This window comes from Silurus aristotelis (assembly GCF_946808225.1).
Source record: "Silurus aristotelis genome assembly, chromosome: 24".
Taxonomy (NCBI): Eukaryota; Metazoa; Chordata; class Actinopteri; order Siluriformes; family Siluridae; genus Silurus; species Silurus aristotelis.
The window spans coordinates 6,387,592-6,405,015 of record NC_139597.1 but is presented as its reverse complement, the minus strand read 5'-3'; the positions used below and the strand labels follow the sequence as shown (position 1 = coordinate 6,405,015).

The 17,424-nt window shown below is 36.5% G+C and overlaps 1 protein-coding gene across 1 annotated transcript in view; it reads right to left on the bottom strand.

Moving 5' to 3' along the window:
- cped1 (cadherin-like and PC-esterase domain containing 1) overlaps positions 1-17,424 on the bottom strand; it is a 61,542-nt gene that overhangs the window by 14,892 nt on the left and 29,226 nt on the right. Inside the window, exons 9-14 of the mRNA XM_083528836.1 lie at positions 17,015-17,173; positions 16,125-16,229; positions 15,820-15,953; positions 14,505-14,557; positions 14,243-14,429; positions 12,368-12,536 (exon numbers count right to left, since the gene is read on the bottom strand). Of these exons, the coding sequence (XP_083384962.1) occupies positions 12,368-12,536; positions 14,243-14,429; positions 14,505-14,557; positions 15,820-15,953; positions 16,125-16,229; positions 17,015-17,173 (807 nt within the window). The remainder of the gene's footprint in view (positions 1-12,367; positions 12,537-14,242; positions 14,430-14,504; positions 14,558-15,819; positions 15,954-16,124; positions 16,230-17,014; positions 17,174-17,424) is intronic.

The following is a 17,424-nucleotide window of genomic DNA, read 5'->3' as shown; positions in this document are numbered from 1 at the left end:
GTTCAATGAAATTTTGGATTCTCCCTGATTATATGGCTATTTGTCCTTAAGTGCAAGATCCTTCAGGAATTTAATTACTGTATACCACATGTCACTATTCAAAAAAACAACTTTTTCCCTATCAAAGCAATTTGCCATAATTAACCAGTTAATTCCTGTTCAGTCAGTCAATGGAAATGGAAAAAAAAGGAAAAAACTTGGAGCTTGTCGCAGAGAAAAACGTACTGCCTAAAATCTTTTTTTTTCAGAAAATCTTTCTTGAAGGAAAAGCGCCAACACTGGAGACTCCTTCCATAACTGTTGAATACACATCTCCTTACAGAAGACATCATCATAGCAAAAAATAGTCATGGTGCTTGCTTTTAAATACAATATTTTGTTTATCTCTTGATTATCAGCTTTAGATTACTGTATGTGGATTTTTCATACAATTCTCAAATTAAATTAGAATTTGCATTAGAAACACTGATATATAAAAAACATTCATTGAGACCTAGCTATTATATTAGTACCAGCACTACAGTCAGAGCTGCTGTTATAGAGCATGAATCAATACATTCTGACCAATCAAAATTGAGAATTAAATTCAAATCAATATTAGAAACAGGCATTTTAGGAGTATGACAGAACACAGAGACATAGTAAAATGATAGAAGTGGCATTACATACAGACGACATTGCAGTTTGTGTATATTATTTGGATTTCCAGAGCATTTAGTTTTGTGTATGTTTAAGCAACTGACATTTGTACAAAATTTGTTTTGAATTTAACATCACTTACAGCCTTTTTTTTCCTTTCTTCAAACCAGCCTCTTATTTCCTCATATTGAGACCTCAATTACTCTGTGGCTGAAACATAACTGGAGTTCTAGTGGGCATAGAACACAAACCACCACTGAATTATATTAAGTTACTCTTTCATGAAAATCTGACACAAGTTTATTCTACAATTATGATTGGCCTCCTTGTGATCATCTCAGCTTTTAAAGTGGACAGTTTGTTGTTATTAATATGCAAATCCACTCAGATGCTGAATAATTTCTAGTAAAGTTCAAAATTAAATTTGACAGCTTTGGAGTTTGACTATACCTAGAAATATTTCCAAAGACGGAAAAACTGACAAACAGAAGAGAAATGGTTTCATGTATGATTGAACACTAGCTAAATCCTCTACTGCTAGATCCTCTACTGATTTGGAAAAGGATTAGGAAAAATGGGGAAATATTTGGGATGAATCTGATACTGGAGGGCTGATTAGTTCCGAACCCGAACACCGAACAAGTGCCAGACCACCAAATAGCTTAAAATATTGATTTCCTATCCAAACACACGCAAACATTTTATTTTGGAAGCCACTATTGTAACATACCTATCATGCTGTTGACTGGTTTATAGGCTTATTGACTGCAAGATAATGTCAACTCTGATCTACCGAGAGGATATTATCTAGTTATGTGTATTTATGTATTAAGACATGCATACATTTAATCATGCTGTTTGATTTGCTTCTAATACCGAAACATCGTTAATCTTAAACTCAATTTGTGCTCTACAGCTCTGGCTCTCTGCACTGAATCCAGATGTGTAAAGCTTACGTGCTTGTTCTCCATTTCTAGACCTGGCATGGACTGACTTCCAATCAGACACGAAGAGCCATAGAAGGAGAATGTGCCAAGAGAAAATTACAGACATTGAAAAAAAGTAGTGTACAATCAAGGTATATCAGCAGCAACATAAATGCCAACAACACCAACACTTGCACTACAAACAACAGCCACAACATCAGCAACAAGACCAGCGATACAACCACTAACACGTCAAACTCTACCACCACCATGACCAACACAGAAGCACCACCACTACCACCCAATTATACATGTATATGTGTTTGTTGAACATCGCACCCCACGTTAAGTCTCTATTTGCTGTTAATATAACCTCTATTCTTCTGGGAAAATGGCCAACTATATTCGAGTGTGCTTATTCAGCCAAAAGGGTGTTAGTAAATCAGGTACTGATGTACAGTGAGGAGGCCTGAGGTACAGTCAGTGTAATTTATCAATGGATTGAGGTCAGAGTTTTATAGCTGCCCACTCAAGATCTTTCACTCCAACCCACAAAAACCATATCTTCGCTGTGTGCGAAGGTCTCCCAGTTCATGAGGTAATGAGGTAATGACTCATGAGGAAATTTTATGCTAACAGAACCAAAGACATCCTATACAATTGTCTGCCTCCACCACTTTGGTAATAGTTTGGGAAAAAAACACATATTTGTCCATAGAGTGTATGTACAAAATACAAATATAACATTTTAAGCAACTATTTAATTGTACAAGTATTTATAAAAACAATATTTGTTTAATTTATTTATATTTGCTTATAACACAAAGCATGCAGTATATACGGTGCATGCTTTCACAGTGTCTAGGCACTTTAGTGGATATGAGAATTAGAACAATTCTACATATTTATATTGATTCTAACTTAAATTAGTTGTTGGAGATGTCAATAAAAGCAATAATCCAGAGAAAATAAAGAAGAATAAATTCCAGGCTTCAGACATGATGCCACTTTAAAAAATGTCTTCACAAGAATTTCTACATTCATTCATATAATTTTTTTTTTATTATTGTTTTCTATTAATATTTTAATATGCATCAATCTGTAAACCAAACACATTGTCTTTTTGGCATAAAGTAAATGCCATTTCTTTCTTGAGAGCAGAAATTATTTCACTCGACTGTATTATATAAGTGGGCATCATGCACAGCACACAAAGGTTAATTTATAACTGTAATTGTCCTTTAGGTACAGGACATTTTGTGGTATTTTGTATAGTTAAGTCATGGAAATGTCTTCCTATCTTCTTCATAAACTTCATCTCATAAGTCAAGATTTGAAAGCACACTAATAACCCTGAAAAGCAGTCAAATGTGGGTGGTAAATGTGAGTTTTGTGGGTGGCATACATCTTTTTTTTTCTCGCTCCCATACTCTTTTTCACTCTTTTTTTTTTCACTCTTTTTTGGTCACAACTCCTGCAAAAATCAGCTCTGATAGACTTGAAGCATTGAACCCCAGATCACAAGTACACATTGGCTCAACTAACAATTCCATCCACCACCCTGACAGACCAAAGAGCTACACCAGAGACCAGTCTCTCCGTGTTTATATAAAGCTGGAGGACAAAGTGAGGGAAAATCTGGTAGCTCTGTTATACTGTAAGGGACATTTATTTGTTTTTCCAGCATGCTCTGACTCTGTTTGTCCTTGCAAATCAATACAAAGCTCTACTGATTAATGGATTTTATCTGGTAATGTAACACATGGGAACACTAATGGGTGTAGTCACTTCCAGGATGACTCCGCCTCCCATCCACAGTACATGCACAGTACATGCAAGCTCACTAAATGATGAATCATTAAAAATGATGTAAATCTGATGCTATGCACTTCCCAGACACCATAATCAGAACGTACCTGAACAGTTATGGCTGATTTTTAAATAACATGCAAACAAAACATCAGTAAGATTTTAAATTTTGACATTTAATTTTATGCCATTTGTCAGACAGCGTCCTAGGTTTATCTCATCTATTCAACTGAGCAATCGAGGGTTGAGGGCCTTGCTCAAAGGCCCAGCGGTGTCAGCTTTGGATTTGAACATATGAGCTTCTGTGAAGGAGTCTAAATGGAAATGTGGGAATGTTGCATTCATTAATCAGTATAAATCCAGAGATTTTATATAGAATCAACTCCAAAATGCCCTGCAGTTGTTTTTTGCAAAAAATAAAACTCAATGTTGATGTGTCACCTGTCTGTATACAGTATCTCCCAAAAGTGAGTACATCCCTCACATTTCAGCAAGCATTTTAGTATATCTTCTCAATGGACAATACTATAGAAATTAAACTTGAATATATTTTAGAGTAGTCAATGTGCAACTTGTATAAATTGACTGTCCTGTAAAAATTCACTTTTGGGAGATACTGTACATGTATTTGAGAGACAAGAATAAAGTTGCAATATGGGTGCTCGTCTCTCGTGCTCTTCTGCTTGACCACCGTTCACCCTTTCATTTGGGATTCGAAATGCACAGCAGGAGCAGTCATGAGTTTAAGAGAGGAGTGGAAAAAGACCACATGGCAGTTTCTGCACTCGCATTAATCATGCTGCTCAAGTTGTCCTGTCAACACCTGTCTCAAGCCAAAGAAAAAGACTGGCTGTGGAAGCACAAACTTAGGACATAATGCTTAACAGCTCCAACAGAAAAAAACCCCACAGTTAAGGAAATGAGGTGAGACATTCCATTTTCGAAAAGCCAATTCATCCCACAATCCCAACACTTTCCCTCAAGCCAATGATCATCTAATTAACCAGAGCTGGAGCTGAATGGGGTGTGGAAGAGAGGGAAAAACACTGCGAATTTTTCTGTGCAGTGTCCATTGTAGCTTGCAAGTGAATCAACTGATTACTACTTTATGTTTGTTTGTTTTTTCAATTACACACGGCTGAATACATGATTGTTATTTAAGACGATTATTATCAAATGAATTATATTGTTTAAAAATGCTGCTTACCAAACATTTTTTAAATAATGGAGCATAATGGAAAACATAATGGGAAAAGGAAAGTGTCACTGAGGCTACTCACTCCGGACCGAAAATATGATTTGTGTTGCGCATGCATGAAGACTCCAAAGCAGGGGTGCACAATACGTCGATCGCGATCTACCGGTCGATCGCAAAGGTAGTGTGGGTAGATCGCTTCGTATTTATGCATTTTTATAGTAGGTCGATCATTTTCACTGGCTATAAATTATTTAATTTAATCTTTTCTATTTGTTCAATTTTATTTCAGCAATTTAATTGATTACTAAATTTAATTTATATAATGAAAAGTGTAATTCTATTTTTATAAAATATTATAAAATATTATTTTATGAATTATTTAAACAAGCAGCCATTTTATTTAAAATTGTTTTTAAATTATAAACTCTTTAGATGTGGGTAATCCCAAATTGTAATAATATACTGTGTAAATAAAAAATACAAGCAATTTTTTGTTTTGCATTTCTTCGCGCTACCCGTACAGAAATTGAACCAAACTGTGGCTTAAAAACCGAAATACATAACTGTGAATTTTGTATACTGTTACTGCCATATATATATATATATATATATATATATATATATATATATATATATATATATATATATATATATATATATTTATATACACAGCGCATTACAGTGTAGTGATATCACAATAAATTTGCTGTTGACAACGAATCAGGCCAGTAAACTAAAAAAAAAAAAAAAAAAAAAAAAGATTAATGCCACTGTGGATTCCCTGAAAGAAAGGGAACAATAGGAATGTTTTTGAAGGTGTTTTTGAGGGTAGCAAAAGCAGCACTAGTTATAATGCCCATGAGAGGCACACAGCACTCTTTTTCATCACTGGCGGAAGAGGAATTCCCAGCTGGCACACTTTAAAGCAACGCTGAGAGAACTGATTAAATTCTCCAAAACATTAGGAAGTGAGCACTTTAGTCCATATAACCATGCTGATGCACACATACACAAACACATAGATTAGACAAATTGTCTAAAACTATCAGTAATTTGACTTCATTAAAAAAAATCCATCTGGAAAGCAGCCACACAGAACAGCACAGTGAGGAACCTGAACATTCAGACTGAATTTTTTCATCACTTGGAGTCATTAAAAAAATAATACTTCTTATGAGAGCAAGTACAAGAACTAGAACAAGACTCCCTCCGAACATTGCAAATAAAAGTCTTCTCGCACACAATATTGACATTGACACACATTCTAATTAACAAACTTCTTCTTTACCACAAACATTAGTTTATAAGTTGCTACTATAAAAACTGCAACAGTTTACAATTTGTGAGATGCTGTTCAAGAAAAGTAATCAACATCTTCTGACCAATCATTTGGTCTGATTTAAGGATTTAGTGCTTCAGTATATCAGAGGTAATACAACAATGAAATTATTATAAACTATTTAGAAATTGATATACAGTATCTTAATTACAGTTTTTTTATGACTAAAAAAAAGAAAGAAATTGAGTTGTTGACACAGTAGGTAGCTCCATTGTACTTTTTAATGCTTGTAATAAAACCCCAGAAGCTGCATGATAAAAGGATTAAATATAAAAGCACATGGCAGGTGCTATATTCGTTCTATGCATCCCAGCTGGACTGTTTTATATGGTACACTCAAACACTCTCCTCCAAGGTGTCCTGCTGCTGCCTACACGTTCTACTCTATATGCACTAATGCCTGCATAGGGTAAAGGCATTAACACAGAGAGAGCATCTGTGTATGTTTGTACAAGAGGTAAAAGCACTGGGGGGTGGGGAAGCAGGCATATAATCCTCAAAAGGTGACACCATTAGCACATATTGATATATAAAGATATCCAGATATATGGAAGGTTATTAAGAATATGTTTTTTAGCACTATGTGATTGTGAGAGAGAGGAGTTTGCATTCCTGTCCCACTACATCCTGCTCATTCAGCTTATAAAAAAAAAATCTAATTGCCCCGAACATCCCAGCAAGTTTTCCCCCATTAGCCTAACAATTTCCTCGGCCAGGCTCCCAGACACACGAGAACACTTCAAAGAACACCAGGCTGAATAGACTTAGTGTTGTTGGGGGCCCCTGGTGGTCTGAATTCTGCCCTCCACCATCTAAAAGAACCCAGTCTGAGCATCTCAACTGACCCATGGGTGAAGGAAATAGCAGGAGATGAGGTGAAGAGACCAGATGATAGAAAGTTTGGTGGGTAGGGGAGAAAAAAAAGGCACAGGTGTTTCTGGTGAAATTTTACAACTGCAAACATTAAAAATAAATAAATAAAGAATTCATTATCTGTTTATCCTTTTAACAAACTTTAAACTGTTTGTTTTTTTTTAACTTACAATTAACACAAAATGCTTTTTTTTTTTAAGAAACAGTGTTTTAAACACCGAGGAACAAAACAGACTCGGGAAGTTTTACTAAAAAGCAATTACTATAATCTAAAGAGAAAAATCGTATTATCCAAAACTGAACACTGAATATTTCCCTGCGTAAATATTACTTTTGGACTGATTTTGAATCAGGGAGATGCTATAAATATAAATCTACATCCAGATTTCTGTAAAGTTGTAACAATGCCTGCTGTTAAAAGTGACAAAAATAAAAATGAAGTTAAACTAAATTTAAATTAATACAGAGTCTACAATGTTTGTGTCAATGATTGTCTCTGGATGATTGAAAAATATATATGGACAAACTGGTTTGGTGACAGATGTTGTTTGAAGATACAGTATATGAAGGATCACATCAAGATTTTGTTTTTGGATATTTTTGGAAGCAGAAAATTAAAATATTACAGAGTCGACTTTGTGGTTGCCATGTTCACTATGTTTTAATCAGTGCTTCATCATGCATTGGGAATCGAACCATGTGAGCAGGAGGAAGTCTAAATAATATTCCAGTTTGCTAATGGTAACATGAAACAACCCTCTCTCTTCTCCTCTCTGTCCTTGCAGTTCGGGTCAAACATACCAAGCTTTAAAAAGTGAGCAATTTGTCAACACATAAAGCATATGTCAATTGCCATGCAGAGAAAATCCCAACTCCTAATGGACCATTACATCTTTGAGGCCTTGACGAGTTGTATAAGTTTTGGCGATGTGGTTCTATTGATATAACAGTACCTCATCTGGATCTTCACGGTGCCAAGCTGATACACAAAAGTTTCCTCTCTTATTATAGACTACACAGATGAGGAAAAAGGTTGGGGAAGTGAGGGTCATTTGACTAATGACTACACCATACGTGGGTTCTGGCTGCACTCAAAAGAATCAGAGATGGGAAAGCTTTCAGCTTCTAAATGGGGCAATGAGATTCTCACAGCTGCTGGAGGCTAACGACAATGCTGGTTAGTTCAATCACATATGGACCATAGGGTTAAGCAATTGGATGTTTGTTTCCTGCTGTGCAGCTTTGATGGAATCCTGTGATGGCAGGGTTCAGTGGAGGAGAGATGAGTAAAAGAGCTTAAAAAAGACAAGAAATTTGACAAGACTTGGCTTCAAAAGAATTCCTCAGATCTGCCATCTTGGCACCTGTATTTCACACGTTCTAATATTTTATTATGGATTGGGTCCTGTTTAAATGTTTTTGAACTGCTAAAATCATCTGCCAACTCCCAGATAAACAACAGAAAAATGTCTGTTAAAAAAAAAAAAAAAAATGTGTGGAGAGAGGTGAAAGGATGTCTAACACAGTTGGAACCATATAAAATGAATATGGGGCAATCAGACCAATACAGGACAGGGGGGAAAAAAAATAATCTTCATGTCTTGTATTCTCTGAAGACCCTAAGCCTTTGCAAATCTTGGCCTGTCTGTGCATCAATATGAAGATATACACAATACTGTGTAAAGCTAAAAGGTCATGGTCAAAATACTGTTTCCTTCCCAAAAGCAAGAGTGTGACAGAAAGAGTCAGAACATGACAAGGATGGAGAGCGAGAAGAACCAGACTCGACTGTTCATCTTCGGTAACTGCTGTACCTTAGTCAGTGTTGCAGTGGATCTGGAGTTCATTTCAGAAAAAACTTGCCGTAAAGAAGGAGAATTCACCCCAGTTCAAAAACATGCAGTGTTATATTTATTCAAATATACAGTGAATTAAGTGTAGCCAATTTACCATTTTGGAAGGTGGGAGGAAACCAGATAAATCTAAGGGAAGCCCATGCATAGAGAACATGCAAAACTACACACAGGCAGTAGCTAGATCTCAGAATTGAACCCCAGAACAATGCCTCCAACAAAATCAAAGATGTACTCCTGATTAGACAGATAAATAGATGCATAAAACAATTTCTAATCTTGTTGTCACATTCATACCATAGTTTTTTGGCATTTTTCAAAATAAAATTATTATTACCTGGTAGTACCTCATAACCATTTTAGTGCTTTTTCTCAATCAGGTTTGTGTTCTTGTCCTAGTGAGCTTTTTATCTATTGGTATTGGGCTATGCATGTTGGTTAATGTCTATCTGTTGGTGTCATTTGACAACATTAAATGTCCACCGATCTGGCATTACGTTATGACCACCTGCATAATATTGTGCTGGTCCCCCTTTTGCTGCTAAAACAAGTTGGACCAGTCGAGCATTAACAACAATAACTTTTTCAGCAGTTTGAGCTACAGGAGCTGTTGGATCTGGTGGATCGGACCACACGGACCAGCCTTCGCTTCCCACGTGCATCAATGAGCCTTGGCTGCCCATGACCCTGTTGCCGGGTCACTACTGTTCCTTCCTTGGACCATTTCTGACAGATACTGACCACTGCAGACCAGGAACATCTCACAAGAGCTGCAGTTTTGGAGATGCTCTGATCCAGTCGTCTAGCCGTCATAATTTGTCAAACTCACTCAAATCCTTACACATGCCCATTTTTCCTGACTCTAACACATCAATTTGCTGCCTGATATATACCACACATTAACAGGTGCCACAATGAAAGGATAATCAGTGTTAATCACATCACCAGTCATAATGTTATAATGTCATAATGTTATGCCTGATCAATGTGAAATTGCATACCACACAGAGCCACATTAGTCTACACACCATTTACATTTGTACATGCCAAGATTCTCAGTTTCCACAAATCACTTTACCAAAGTGTATACTGTTCGCATCTGTTATATATTACATCAGATAAAAAATGAAGTATCACACTTAATTTCACAGTTTATCATTGGTAATGGAGCACAGGTCAAACATGCACGGAGCCATGTTAACCTCAGGAAGTAAACTGTTACTGACAGAGTACACTATTGACCCATGATAAAAAAATTTTGAAAGATTAACAAAGAAAGACAGTATATATGTTAAGGGACTTCAGGATCAGCGGTGTCCTGCGTTTTCCATTTACACATCGTTAAAAGTACCACTACAGGAGTCTGGAAATGGGAACACAAACTCAATTTATTGCAGGTAGGCACACAGGAGAAATGTAGACCTTTAAATAGGGACTTATTGCCTGAAGAGCTGCCAAAAGCGGAACAGACAAAGATTTCAGAAAAAAGTGAGGTATTAAAAGTAAGAGAAATATTGAGTAGTAAAGTGTTTATTGCAAATGCTTGTACTATGATACACTTACAACTCAGCATCTCACTCACACAGTTCCAAATAATTCTGATGTTTTTAATATTTCATGGCTAAGGGATTCTTCTTTTTTTTTTTTTAAGCATGGCTTTATAGCTGTAATTTTTCGTTAAGTTTTTATCACCTTAGTTTCATAAGCTTAAATGTGGATCAAGATTCAATGAAAAATAATACATACTAATGTCACGTTTTATGAGTATTAATAAAACTAATCTCCAGTAAAGTACACTATATAGATAAAAGTACAGACACCAGACTTTTCCAGTGATATGTGGTTCTTCCACTGCCTTTAATCTTTGTAGGCACAATAGAAAAAGACCAACCCTGTTCCAGCATGACAATGCACCTGTGCACAAAGTCAGCTAAATGAAGATATAGTTTATATGGGTTGGAGTGGAAGATCTTGAGTGGTCTACTATAGAGCTCTGACCTCAACCCTACTGAACACCTTTGGGATGAATTGGAATGCTGACTGCACCCCAGGACTCTTCACCTGACCTTTATCAGTACCTGACTTTACTAACACCCTTGTGGCTGAATGAGCACAAATCTCTACAAGTACACTCCAAAATCTAGCTGAACATTTTTCCAGAAGAGTGGAGGGAATTATAACAGCAATGGGAACTGAATGTGGAATGGAATGTTAAAAAAAGCTTGAAACTGAATGAAAAAAAAAAAAAAAATGAAACTTTGGTCCATGAAGTCTACGCTATTATGTCTATATCATTAGAAAAAGAAAAACAATTATATATATATATATATTACTAAATAGTGAGCAGTAATATGTGCATGCTGCAAACTTTTTACCCTATGTTTTTTAAATATCAAATAACGATGTAATGATTTTTAATAAATAAATGTACATTTCACTGAAAAAAGTTCAGTGATTAGATTATAGATGCTCATTCATTTCAAAGATGTGCAAGTGCATTATGAAACATGGAGTAATGAGCTATATATTACACAATATAATAAGAATATAAAAAGTATAAGCTGACATTTAGTCCATCGTTCTCAGTGTTCACTGTGAAGTGTTTAATATTAGGCCGAAAAAAGCATGATAATGTGTTCGAATAACGAAATAGCATTTTGAAATGTTGGCAAAAAATGTCAAAATAATGAGATAATATTTCAAAATACCGAATTATTGACAACATCTGAAAATAATTATTATGCGGTCTCTTTCGGTCTTCATTCTTTCACAACTCGTAATTCAGAATAATTGTGAGCTGCAGTCGTATCAGAGTTATTTTACTGCAATTAAACTGTATAACAAATCATTACTTATTCCATTCCAATTCACATGCAGCAAATCTACAAGCCATCCAGAGTTACAACATGGATTTATCAGCTAGATTTGTTTGACAATCTTAAAAATTGTTTGACACTATTTAAACATCGGTGCTCAGTTCTTTCCCTGCTCCTCTCTCATATCTCTCTTTCTGTTCTATTGCTAGATTTATTTTAGGCTCGATCTGATGTGACTGATCTGTCAGTACACACTGCCTTGCTGTCAGACACGGTTATACACTGTGGACAAGTGTACCAGACATACACTCAGATCTACCTCGTCACTGAGACTTTGATCAGACCTATCAGCTTGCACTGAAACCTGAACATGGCCTTGGATGAAAGAGGAAGAAAGCAGTGAGACCATGGAAAGAAAAAATTTGTTTCAAGCATTTTTATACAAAAAGTACTGTCAAAGATAGTCGAATCAAAATAATAATTTTACGTGATTTCATGCACCAATCAGAGACATTATCTAAAGTATCTGATTGACGAAAGAGAAAAATCTGGCTGCTTCTGATGATTTGCCACTGTTTCCCAGCACTACTGCAATCACACTCACAAAGCACAACTAATAGATGGTTGAACAGCATAAATATGTCTCCACTATTTGGACATCTGATGCAAGAAACCAAGTGTTGCTGCAATAAAATAAGTAATTACAGCGAGACTAATAAGATGTGTGTAGCTTTGAACCCTGGACCCACAGAGAGATCTTGGGAGTTTGACGAGTTAACGCAGATAAACTTAGCTAACACAGATCCTTTGAGAAAACCTAAATAAATCACACTCTCAGTCCGTCTTCATGATAAAAGTATCTTTGTATTTTCTGGTGGGAAAAAAATCATGAACGTGTGTGTGAGACTTTGTACCTGTATGAAGCCGCACATCACATACTCGTCAAACATCGGCAGGCTGGGCCGGCTCTCCCGGAATATGTGCAGAGTGTATATCGTCATGACGACAGGCTCCTCCTCCGATTCATCCATCAGCAGAATGTTGATGCGGCTGTTGCCCAGGCCGAGTGGGTAGTTCACCATTCTGCGAAAAACGACAAATAAGTTTGCAGAAACCGACCGTAACTAATCTCACTCGCACTCACACACACACACACACACACACACACACACACACACACACACACACACACACACACACACAAAGAAGATTAGTGTAGATCAAAAAGCAGGGTCGGGTCATAAAGGCAAACTAATATCCACGTTCAAATAAAAGACATAATTACCGAACTCTGCACATACAACCTTTATTAAAAGGAATTCAGGAATGTTCCATTATTTTGTCAACCTGATCTTCCTATAGCACCCAAAACACAGTTACAATAGAAATCCTAGTTCAGCTGTTATGGCACTTAATAAAAATGTATGTGTAATTACGTTTACATAGAAAAAAGTTGCATTTCCTTGCATGCCATTCAGTCTTGTTGGGTCTTTTAACACAAGCACTTTCTTTTACGACTGAACATCAAATCATGGGAAAGCAGATCCAGGAATTAATCTGATAATCTAATGAATCAGTCAAAGGCCAATGGGAATGCAATCTGACACATCAGAGGAGAGCAAGATATTAACACAGGACAGCTGGAATACTGCCCACTGAGTGTCCATTGTTGTAATGTTGAGTAGATAATTCGAAATATTTGAGCATTTCTTTTTCATTTCTGGTTTAAAATAACCAATTGAACTATAAAAAAAAACGACCAATACATATAAATATTGATTAAAACGGCGGTCCCCAACCTTTTTTGCGTTACGGACCGGATTAATGTCAGACAATATTTTCACAGACCGGCCTTTAATATGTGGCGGAGAAATACAACAAAATAAAATGATACGAGCGATAAAAACTGGTATTTTCTAAATATAATAATAAACGTGAATCCACTGTGTTGTTTTTTGCTCGCTTAGGGGTTTAAATTTAGCGGTGATGTATTATGTGTTAGCGGCCGGAGCAGCTCTTTTAGGAAGGTAGGACATGTGACAGAGGCATCATGACATGCATCAAGAGTGAGTCATAGACAGATGTGGCAGAGAGAATCCGGTCATTTTCCAAAAGTAAACATCGTTCAGAGTCAGATAATAAATAAAACAGAAATAATGTAAGTTATGTGTTCTTTTTGTGCGGCCCGGTACCAACTGACCCACAGACATGGTGCCATGTGACTTAGTATAAATCTTAAACTTCTCCATATAATAAACAGTTTTTCATCTAGCAGGAGAAATGGGCAAGCGTAAGAATTTGAGTTTGACGAGGGCCAAATTGTGATGGCAAGACGACTGGGTCAGAGCATCTCCAAAGCTGCAGCTCTTGTGGGATGTTCCCAATCTGCAGTGGTCAGTGTTTATTAAAAGTGGTACAAGGAAGGAACAGTGGAGAATTGGTGACATTGTCATGGGCGGCCAATGTTCACTGATGCACGTGGGGAGTGAAGGCTGGCCCGTGTGGTCCGATTCAACAGACGAGCTCCTGTAGCTCAAATTGATGAAATGAATGCTGTTAATGGCAGTAAAGTTTTGGCAGCAAAAGGGGGAAAACCCAAAATATCAGGCAGGTGGTTCTAATGTTATGCCTGATCGGTGTGTATACAACAAATATTACAGTATATACTGTGTATTCAGGTATTTTAAATGTCTTGCAGTCCAAAGGTTCTGCATTGGTGAGAATGTCCCTCGTATCTATTTTCTGTGTACGGCATGCACAGGTCAATAAACGCTGCGATTCGGTGGTACCTGGGGCCGTGATGTTCGTCTAGGTGAACATGGCACTTTGCGCTCACAGGTTCCGGCCTGATCCAGATAGTGATCACGTCAAATGGTACCTCTGCTCTGTATTCCTTCACCCGAGGGTTAAAGAGCGGTGTCAGAACGAGAGGAGGATGGGTGTATAGCTGACGGAGATGGGGTTTCACACACCTCCCTACAGAGAGAAACAATCAGTTACGGGAAACAGTAAACCCCATAAATATTCCTACACACCGTAAGCAGTAACTACCTGTTTGTGGTGGCTGTGAATCCCATTTCTCAGGCTTGTCTGGATCATCGCTGCTGCGGGGAAAAATGTCAATGGAGTCTTTCTATTAACTTTCCAGATCATTCTCATAAAACTGACCATAAAAGTGCATATATTCCAGTTACAATAAATGTTGTGGTTCTATTGCTTCCGTCACATTTTACTATCAAACACACACACACACACACACACATACACACACACACACACACACACACACACACACACACACACACACACACACACACACACACACACACACACTAAAGTGGCCTTGTGTTGAAATTTTTCGGGGCTAAAAAGACCCAGATGTGAATTCCGGACCTCTATCACAGTTTTTGTAAAGTTTCTGAAGGACGCTTTATTGTTGTGTATCGGTGTTGTGTGCCGTCCAGCCCCGAATTCATCCTGCCGCTTAACATAAATGGGAAAATCTCTCCTTCAATCATTCTTAACAACATGCCCTATGGGAGCAGGACCAGAGCCAGTACTGTAATCGCTTTGGACCTGTCTGGCACTGCGAAACTTTTCCTGCCTGTTACGAATCTAAAAGAGCAGCACTTAGCGGTTTATCGTACCAAACTCACTCCATTCTTTCCCTCAGACAACACGTGCATGTGAGAATGATTTATATGCACATAGCAACAGGAGTGGAACCCTTATTGTGTTGTTGTTCAAGTCTGGTGGAAATTAGGACAAATGAAAGCTTGTGCTGGAATATTAGTGTTGAGCTTAATAATTTTTTGCGTTTTTGATTATTGCATGATCAAAAGCATAATTCTTTACCTACTGCACACTCTGCAGCACTGTTGAGTCAAATTTGACTATTTAGAAAGTTTGATTGATTTTCTGATGTGTAACAGACAATATGGCACGGTTCAATAGTAACAACATACTCAGAAATTTGCATGGTTTGCACTTCAAACAGCTAAAGCTAATAATAAATTTTAATAATAAATAGTTTATAATTAGTAAAGAAAAAGTATAATTGTTACAAAATAAAATAAAACATTAAAAAGTATGTAAATAATTGCAATTTAATCCATGCAAGGAGTCTCCAGTGCCAGTGCACAATATATGTGTGTGTGTGTGTGTGTGTGTGTGTGTGTGTGTGTGTGTGTGTGTGTGTGTGTGTGTGTGTGTGTGTGTGTGTGTGAGAGAGAGAGAGAGAGAGAGAGAGAGAGAGAGAAAGCGAGAGAGAGAGAGAGAGAGAGAGAGAGAGAGAGAGAGAGAGAGAGAGAGAGTGAGAGAGAGATAGAGAGAGAGAGAGAGAGAGAGAGAAAGAGGAGAGCGAGACCTCTGTATGTGGGATAAGCTTAGTTGTTGGAGAAGTTCTGAGAGACCTGTTGCCCTTCCAGAATCCTCTGCAGTTGGAAATCTTTGAAAGATCTCATGCTGGAGATCAGAGAAATGAGATGATCTGGGGTATAGCTGCCAAGGCATGCACACGCACACACGCACACACACAAACAAACACACACTTCGATTAATACCAACATACAGCAATAATAACAAGCAAGAACTACCAGGATCACATACTGAATTTGCCTTAATATACTACACCGTATACAACCTTATGTAATATGTAGTAACTTCACTTACCAGATGAAAGCTGCCAGATCTTTTGAGCTGTTGATGAAACTGAAGCAGGAAATGCATTTTATCTGGTGTCAAGCACAAACTGTTTGTCTGCTCACAGCCACTGTACTGTAAATAAGAATACAGACAAGTCATGACATATACACTGCATTTACAGCAGTAAAGCTTTGTATTGATTAGCGGTAAAAAAATTTATTCATCACACTAGAAATGTGAACTCCTATTAAATACACATAAGATATCTATGCTGACTTTTATAACAAATTACTCTAAAATAATTAGAATAAGAGCAATTCACATATTTTTTTGCGTCCATTAAAAAAAAAAAAAATTTATTACAGCAAATAAACAATTTATACACACTAATTCCTGAACTGTAAATATTCATGGAATTTATTTCATGTAAAAATCATCTACAGTATCAGCTGCTTTTTAAAAAAATAATAATGAAATGTTAGACAGAGATCACTCGCTCACCCAGATAAATTGGATTACTATGCTTTTCAGGGTCCTAGGCCTTACTATATGTAATTAAAATGCACAAATATGTTTTATATTTTGTCATTTTTATATAAAAAAATATGAACAATGGATTTACAGTAAAATAGAAAGGAATAAACAAAAAAACAAAAAACACTACTTTTTATTAAACATGAGTAAGATCATTTTTATAAGTATAAATATTGAATTATAAAGTACACTACATTTTAAGTTTCATAATATGGTAGTTATTGACTAATAATAATAATAATAATAATTTTATTAAAAATTATATATATATATAATTAATACTATAAAAAAATAATAATAATAATAATAATAATTGTGTAATAACGAAATAATTGTAGCTATTGCCTGAAAACAAGCTGAGACATCACTCATTTACTTTCTACCTGGATTTCCACTGTATTCTGAGAACCTTGAGGAGATCTGTCCTCACTGTTGCATGCTGGGAAGAGGAGCTTTAACATATCTTCTAATATGTACTCTTTGGTGATTTGCCCATCCAAGTCTGGATCTTTCATTCCACCAAAGTGCAAGTCCGTCTGTACCTGAAGGGAAAAGTCAAAAAGCTGTTCAAATGTGTGTTTTTGCTGCCATCTAGTATTCTATGTTGATAGCAGCAGGTGGGACGGCATATAAACATACAACAGTTTTATAAAAAAAAAAAAAAATTGACAAATAAACTTAAAAGTACAGAGGAATAACATTATCAGTGTGAAGTGATGTTGCCTAGGTCAGGGCTGTACAAATTGATATTCAATAGTGCGCTTTACTTGGGTGCCTGGTTGTTTCATTCATT